This window comes from Echiichthys vipera, assembly GCF_963691815.1.
Source record: "Echiichthys vipera genome assembly, chromosome: 17".
In the NCBI taxonomy this organism is placed as follows: Eukaryota; Metazoa; Chordata; class Actinopteri; order Perciformes; family Trachinidae; genus Echiichthys; species Echiichthys vipera.
Window position 1 is genome coordinate 18,512,776 of NC_139842.1, and position 7,836 is coordinate 18,520,611.

The window sequence follows — 7,836 nt, forward strand, 5'->3', positions numbered from 1 at the left end:
AATTCAAAAGTGAATCTACTAGTGTGAGCTTATGTATTCACTTACTGTTTTCGTCTCTTCCTTCAATAAAGATCACATCTGATTGGATGTGAAAAGAGAACATTGCACAAGTGTGATTTGAGTTTAAGAGTAAAATAGTACATGTTGCTATCGAGAGTGGTACAAATTTAGTTGCAAGTTGAAAGACGAGACACGGTAATGGAAGAAAAACACATAATTTGGTGTCAGTGTTGATATGACACTGTATATCATGCTAATTAAAAGATGACAACACTTAATGGTCATTTCAATGTTTTAATTGCATGCTGCAATTTCAAGTTTTTTTGGTACAAAATAATTCATGCAGCATCCGTGATTTTAAAAGTGCAAAACAGGTCCAAAAATCACTTTACAGATCAATTAGCGAGCATGCCAAACAGGACCAGAACCACTTCATAAAGCTGTGACTGAGTTTTTTTTTTGAAAACGTGCAAGATTTCAGCATTTATTGTGTATTTACCAAATGAGACCAATAAAAGTACTTTGTATAGAGAATACCCACATATCCATCACGTCCACATTGTACACTCGCAGACGTGGAACTATAATAATTCACAATCATGCCTTTTGACAGTTTTAAAAACATTCACTAACAATCATTTCAAACTTACAAAAGAAAAACTAACTAAACAAAAAAATGAGGTAACAGCTTGTAAACATTCTCGACACTTTTGTTCAAGTTGGCAACATTGTATTTACTCAAACGATTCAACAGATCGGCCCACGTGTAAACAATTTCCAGTGTTTTACGCACAAACTTTACGCACGAACATTGGTGCTGGACTACTTCCCTGTAGTCGTTTTTCGGAAGGAAATGTGAAGTTTTTGCATATCTTTCCTCACTGGACACAGAGAGCGTATTTGAGAAGTACATGCAGATGCAGATCTTGACCTGCGACGCACCACATCATCACACCGGATCTCAGCTCCAGTTCTCCACAACACCATGCTCTTCATGCTCTAGCTGAGCCCGATCATCACAGTCTCCACGTCTTTGGAGGGTCTCCGGTCCTTCACCAGGAAGTTAATCATGCTCTCCGATTTGATCATCAGGTTGCAACCGAGAAAAAAGATACCAAACACAACCGTGAGCGACAACACGCACAGCACCGCGATTTGCACCACACGCATGAAGAGTTTGCGCTCGTCTTGTACCAGCAGAGACCCCCCGCCGTCGCCAGTCACCAAGTTGTCGGTGCCATTGCCGGAGTATGTTGCCAGAGTCCCGGCGAGCGTCTGACTCCCGTTAAACAGCGCGCCCTGGGTGACATCAAAGAAGGAGATGTTCATGTTTCCTTGCAGGTTTTCAGCAAATAGACACGCGACTCCACTAGGCAGGAACACAGTCTCACTGGAAAACCTGGACTCCAGGTAAAATGTTGCGTCATGTGACTGTTCAGACAAAAAATTAGAGGAAGAAAGTCCAGCTCTACAAGTAAAAGTCGAGTTTTGCCACAGCCTCCGTGCGTAATGACCACATTCACACTACCGGACTGTTATGCTGCACTCAAACAGCGTTGCATCAGGTGCAGTCAAAAGTAAGTTTCTTCAACTCAAAAGTCTACGTTTTTGTGACTTTAGGCTAGTCTTCCCAGATGCCACGCAAAGTGTAAAACGTGTTTCCCTTCGTTGTAATAAGAGACAGTTCCTTTGCACCCGTGTTCGCCTGTGAGCGCTTCTTTTGTGTCAAGTCTCTGGTGCGTTTTAAAGTGATGATGAGTTCCCCGTGGACTACACCACCACTCCTCACCAGGGGAGGAAGTCAGATGGCCTCAGATAATGCGCTGCTCCTCTCATGTACAAAAGAGAGAAAGAAAGAAAACGTCATTTGACATTAAGTCTTAATCTGGCATTCATTCTCTTTACCATTTTATCATTTTATTTTCCTCCCATTGGTGAAGAGGCTGCTACTGTAGTAACATGAGATATGTTTAAAATAAGAATTGGTATACGACTCACATTTTACTCCAGGATTTCTTTTGTTGTTATCTCCTAGTGTATTAATTCTAATAATAATATATATTTTTAAATAAATAAATAAAAGAACCTGCAACAGGTGAATGCATTTCAAACAAGTGGTTCTTCCTGTTAGCCTCTTAATTAAGGAAGTGATGCTAAATTACTTTTAAACCTGGATATTTTGCTTTTCTGAAACTCACATTATGCACATCAGTAACGCCTGAAAGCCTCAGCAATATTGATTCAGACATACATTAACGCTGAAGGCTTCTCATGAAAGCTTTGAAAATCATCTAAAATCAGAATGCATTCATTTCAGTTAGAATCCAAACGAGTTGCAGATTGTGAGATGTGCTATTGTGAGAGGTATTTATAGAGTTTAATGTCTATTGCTGAGGGAACTGTGACTGTGAATTATAGGGGCCCTGAGAGAGAAACTGATCACAGCGAGCTATAACTTGAAATGAAGGCATGAATTAATAATCTGTGATTGAACCATGGCAAATATTTATCCGAAATACTGGCTCCTCTGGTTTCACTGCGCCTGCTCTGCCCTTTCAGGCAGCGGCTGTAATGAGTAGACAGCTCTCTGATTTTTGTTGGATGTGTAATTCAAATATCAGTCTGTCTTTCAGATGTGTGCTTCTCTGGCAGCTGACCAGGACAACAGTTTACGAAGGTGGAGGTGGAACCCCCTGTAACTTGATCTGTCAAGGAGTATGAGCCTTGGGTAAGCACGTGTCACTGTAAAAATGCCAGATGGTGAATTAAGGGAAACATTTTAAATAATTATTAAATCTTATTGCAATAAATTAAGCTCACGTTATTCTCCCCTATCACTCACCTCCCTCATGCATAATGTGTGTTTTATTTTATGAGGTCTGTACTCTATTAAAAGGCTACGTTTGCGTAAAAACATGTTCATATGTAGAGTTCAATAATGTGGTGTTTACCTTAGAATTACTTTCTATATTACCTTTACGTATTTCGTCCTATCAACCAATAAATTATCAGACTTTAAAGAAATGGCAATAAGTTTGGGATGAATTGCTCAAATTTTTTTTTTTTGCTCTTATGCTCAGCACTAAATTAGTCATAATGTCCTAGCTGTAATTTCAAACAACTTCAGTGATTTTATTATTAGATGACTTGTAAATATTTAAGTAGATTTCCATCCATACATGAAACTCGTGAAAATGATCACGCTTGCAAGATTCTCTGTGTTTCTGATTACTATACGAACGTGTCAACACAGATTTTTACTGGATGGGTGAATACCTGCCCAGTAAGTTTAATTAACAAAAAATACCTGAAGAGGCCAGTTTGTGCTGCAGGAATAATATCTGACAGGTGATCTCCAGCTGACCCGTGCTTTGTTAATTCATGAAACTATATCTGCAGGTTTAATGGACATGCAACTGCTGTAAGGAGGAAGGAACCTTAACATCACTGAAATTATTAGAACCTGTGAAACTAACCCTGCTGCACCAATTTAATATGTATTAACTAATTACATCAGCAAAGGATTACAACTGCTATAATTCCCCTAAACAGCTAATATAATCTAGTTATATGAACACATTAAAATGTTGCTGTATTTTCCAGTTTTATCATTAAACCTCACTTGCACTTACTGCTGTGAAATTGAACAGTTAATAAAAAAAAACGTCCTCAAACATTTTGAAACAACTTGTCTGCAGAGGCTGACAAATTAATCTTAAACAAAAGCCATGAAATTCAATTTGGGACGCTCCTGATGTCTGGGTAAGCGGCTTTCAGTCACCAACTGACAAGCTTGTGTACAAACAATGATTAGCTCCATCCACAAATACCTTTCACAAGCCTGGAGGTGGTTTACTTTCAGATCATTTATTAATGGCTGATAACAGAAGAACAAAGGGAATTTCGTGTACAATAACATCAAGTAATCTCATTAGTCTTCGGATTTGGCTGCTGCAAATTAATTGGCAGCGTGTAAATCAATGCTGCCCATTTTGAATCTGTTATATTATTCATTGCCTTGTGATTATGGAAAGTAGCTTGTACTTACACTTCATCTCTCTGTCAACATGTAAATCCTTTGCTACAGTTAAAACCTAACAATGCCTCTTTGAGGCTTTCAACTACAAAACTTCAAAGCATTTACACAGGAGGGGAAAGTGGTTGAGAAGTCAAAGAGAAAGAAACATCAAGGAACGCGCTTTGAACAAATTACCAAAATGTCTTTCAAGAAGTTTTGTCTTTTTTAAATTTTTATAAACGGAAAGAACCTGTGGCTGAACGCTGGCTAACTTCACACTCTTTGAATCCTCAGAATGAAGGTTTGCTGTGAATGCTGCACATTTCATTGATGGGCTATGATATATCTAACGGGTAGTTATTGTTGCTATACTGCATATGAAGATGATCATATGAGGATGCATATAGACATGAATGCGAGTGTCTGACTTGTTCCTAAGCAACAGTAGACCTGTGAGCCCAGTGACAGATGGTTGGTGAAGTTATTTTGGTTTAGAGGAGAAAAAGAGGGAGGGAGCGATGAGGTGCTTGGACGGAAGGGGAAGTAAGTGTGTGTGTGTGTGTGTGTGTGTGGGGGGGGGGGGGGGGTTTCCACTTAACATGAGGGAATTGGCAGCCTAGCAACGCAAACTAAGTGAACACATCCCTAGCAACAAGGAGGTGGTGATTGACCACACCCTCCTCCCCTCTGCTCTTTACCCCCGCATCGTTTTTGTTCGTGGTGCTGCTGCAGGGCTGGACGCATCCTTTCAAGCCCCTCCGCCCCGGAGGGAGCGAACTTTCCTCGCAACTTCCCTCTTCTCAATTAACAGATTCCTCCTGAGATTGTTTGCAATTAAATACCGGGAAGGTGAGTAAAGTGTGCGTTAACAAAATGTGCTTTGGATATTATTAAATATTAGATAGACAAAGTATCACGAGATGCAAAAACTGGAAAGTGTTAGAGGCCATGTTTTGATCTCAAGGGGCTTGTCACCTTTGGGACTCTTAATCACACGGAGGTAAATACAAGTCATTAATTACACACTGATACAGATTGCAGGGACGCAGCGCCTCAGCAGAGTGGTGCCCCACATCAACCCCACACTAAGCAACCATCAGTCATTAAAGTTATTTTAAGGAGATAATGCTTTGATTTGCAGGGGGGGCTGTTAGACCGAGAGTGCATCCGCTTGTTTCTTCTGCAGCCTGTCTGTTTGAATTAACCTCATTTCCATTTAGACACATCTCAGTAATGCAGGCTGGCATGATCTGCCTGGTTTTTCTGTACCTTCATTTGCCACATTCAGTCTTTTTTTTTTTGTTCCATCAACTTATTTCTTTCCAGCTGTCTCGATAATATTTAACAGCAGGCTACATTAGACGTCCCACAGCTCTGTAGTCTGGATGCACTTAGAACAACACGCAACAACAGAAATGGGCTTTTTCCTTTTTCTCCATCCGTCAGTTATTTATTTATTTTTACTTTTTCTCCACATGTACGCTGTCATCCCCAGAGAGGGAAGTGTAAGCTGCAGAGCCAGAGGGGTTAGAGGAGGGGAAGGCAGATCATATAGCAAAGCATCACAACACAAATACACGTCAGCGACTCCGGGGCACATTTCATAAGCCATGCCAACCCTTCACCTGACAAAAACTCATATCCACCCACTTGACCCTCCCATCCGCCAGTTAAATTGGGGCGTAGCAGGAAAGGGTAAGTCGGTTGTGGTTAACCAAACACTGATTTTGTCTGAGAGCGATTGTGTTTTGATATTGGCTTTCTCAGACTCAGTGAAAAGCTTAAAGGGCTCCAGATAGATCTGTAACACAGGTCAGGACCCTTCCATCCTCCTTTCCTCCTCCAGCCCCCATCCTCGCTTCTTGTTCACTCCTAATTGGCTGCCATCTAACCCAGTCTCCGGCTTTTTTACTCAGCACAACTGGCGCTATGCTATCCCTAAAATGCCATTCATCTGTGGGGGCCATTGCCACAGAAGGCTTTGGAGGCAATAGATCCAAATCAGTCAATGATAGAGAGGGGGTTTGATTGCCCCCCAGTGTATTACCTGCTCCATCTACCCACACTCAGAGCTTAATGCCAGCAGTTGACGATTATAGCTTTTCTGCTTATTTCTCTATTTTTGTCATTTCTTCTCGCTGCAATTCTTGGACACAGGTGGCAGTAACTTAGCAACAAGCTGGAGAATAAGAGCAGGGCACAAGGATAAAGATTCAATAAATGGACATGGGCAGATAAGAAGCATTGTCTGCGTCGGCAAGTCAGACCACAGACACACACACACCACACGTTCCCCAAAGTTCATTTCTGTTTGGTAATCTTCCATCCCATTTTCTGCCTCATTTTCTTTTTCTTTCTTGTTTTAGAAGTTGGCAAATATCCGCATGCTCCATCATTCAGTGGAATGGGAAGAGGTTTTCTGCAGCAGGCTCTTATCAGATTCATAAATTTAGTGAAGAGGTTTGGCTAGACTGTTTCTAGGGAATGCATATAACCTGGGGCACATTCAGTCCTTTTAGACTCTTTTAAAAAGAACTCAAGATATGCTGATCACAATCACCTATTTGAACTCTGTATATAACCTTTTATATATTATTTTCCCACTAGGGGTCCTTCTACCACAACTACACAACTCAATGTTGGCCGCTTCACGTCTTTGTGGGGATTCATTCATTTTTTTCCGTTCCAAATGTAAATTCTGGGTTTCATTGTATTTTTTTCCCAGTTTTACGTTATACATTAACCGTTTGTCTTTTCAATCCAGTGGAGGTAAGGGCAACATGCAGAGCCTTTAATGTTTAACACAATGTAAGTGACTTGAAACATTTTTTAAATCAAATCATGTGTGTCAGAGGAGCCCTTTGGTAGAACTTTGAAATGAACTTTATCTCTAATATGAACTACATGTAAAGCAATCAATCACATTGAAAACAGCTTGTGTCGTGACAAAACCTCTGCACAGTATTATGCATGTGTAATATTCAGTCTACCACTACCATAGAGTAGTTCTGTACCAATTCCAAGTTAAAGCTTGTCGTGAGCCACACCCATAGGTCATGTTTGATAACAAACAAATAAAAAAAGGCAATACTATATTTATATATATGTATATATGTTCTCCCCGTGTCTGCGTCAGTTTTCTCCGGGTTCTCCAGTTTCGTCCCACAGTCCAAAGACATGCTCGTGTCAGCTGGGATCGGCTCCAGCCCCCCACGACCCTGACAGGGACAAGCGGTTGAAGATGAATGAATGAATACTATATTTATACTTAACTGACATTTGGTGCAATTTGCAAACATGGTGAAATTGCTCAGAAACCACAATGAGGACCATTTGAGTTTTTATCTCTCATCTCATCTCTCATCTCATCTTCAACCGCTTATCCGGGGTCGGGTCGCGGGGGCAGCAGCTTTAGCAGGGGACCCCACACATCCCTTTCCCAGGCCACATTAACCAGCTCTAACTGGGGGATCCCGAGGCGTTCTCAGGCCAGTGTGGAGATATAATCTCTCCACCTAGCCCAGGGGACACCCTTACTAGATGCCCGAACCACCTCAACCGGCAGTACATTTAAAATAATACACATTAATTAGTGTTAGTAACCATCATTAGTATGTACTCCATGGAGAAGGGGGGGGGGGGGGGGGGGGGTCCCCACCTGATGCAGTCGTTGCAGCAGTACAATAGAAACAACAGTAAACACAGACAGTAACAGTAGAATAGACTAGTATAGTAAAACTATACAAGAATTCTTGGAAGACCGGGTGGTTTGATTAATGACATACTCAAGTTTAGGAAAAGATCATGGCTTCGATTAA

The 7,836-nt window shown here is 41.1% G+C and overlaps 1 protein-coding gene across 1 annotated transcript; it reads right to left on the minus strand.

Moving 5' to 3' along the window:
• Nucleotides 1-999: 999 nt before the first annotated feature.
• rprml (reprimo-like) lies at nt 1,000-1,329 on the minus strand (the record flags this gene model as incomplete). The annotated part of the gene is made up of 1 exon (XM_083931321.1): nt 1,000-1,329. One exon carries the CDS (start codon nt 1,327-1,329, stop codon nt 1,000-1,002), a length of 330 nt encoding a protein of 109 aa, XP_083787447.1.
• Nucleotides 1,330-7,836: the final 6,507 nt, after the last annotated feature.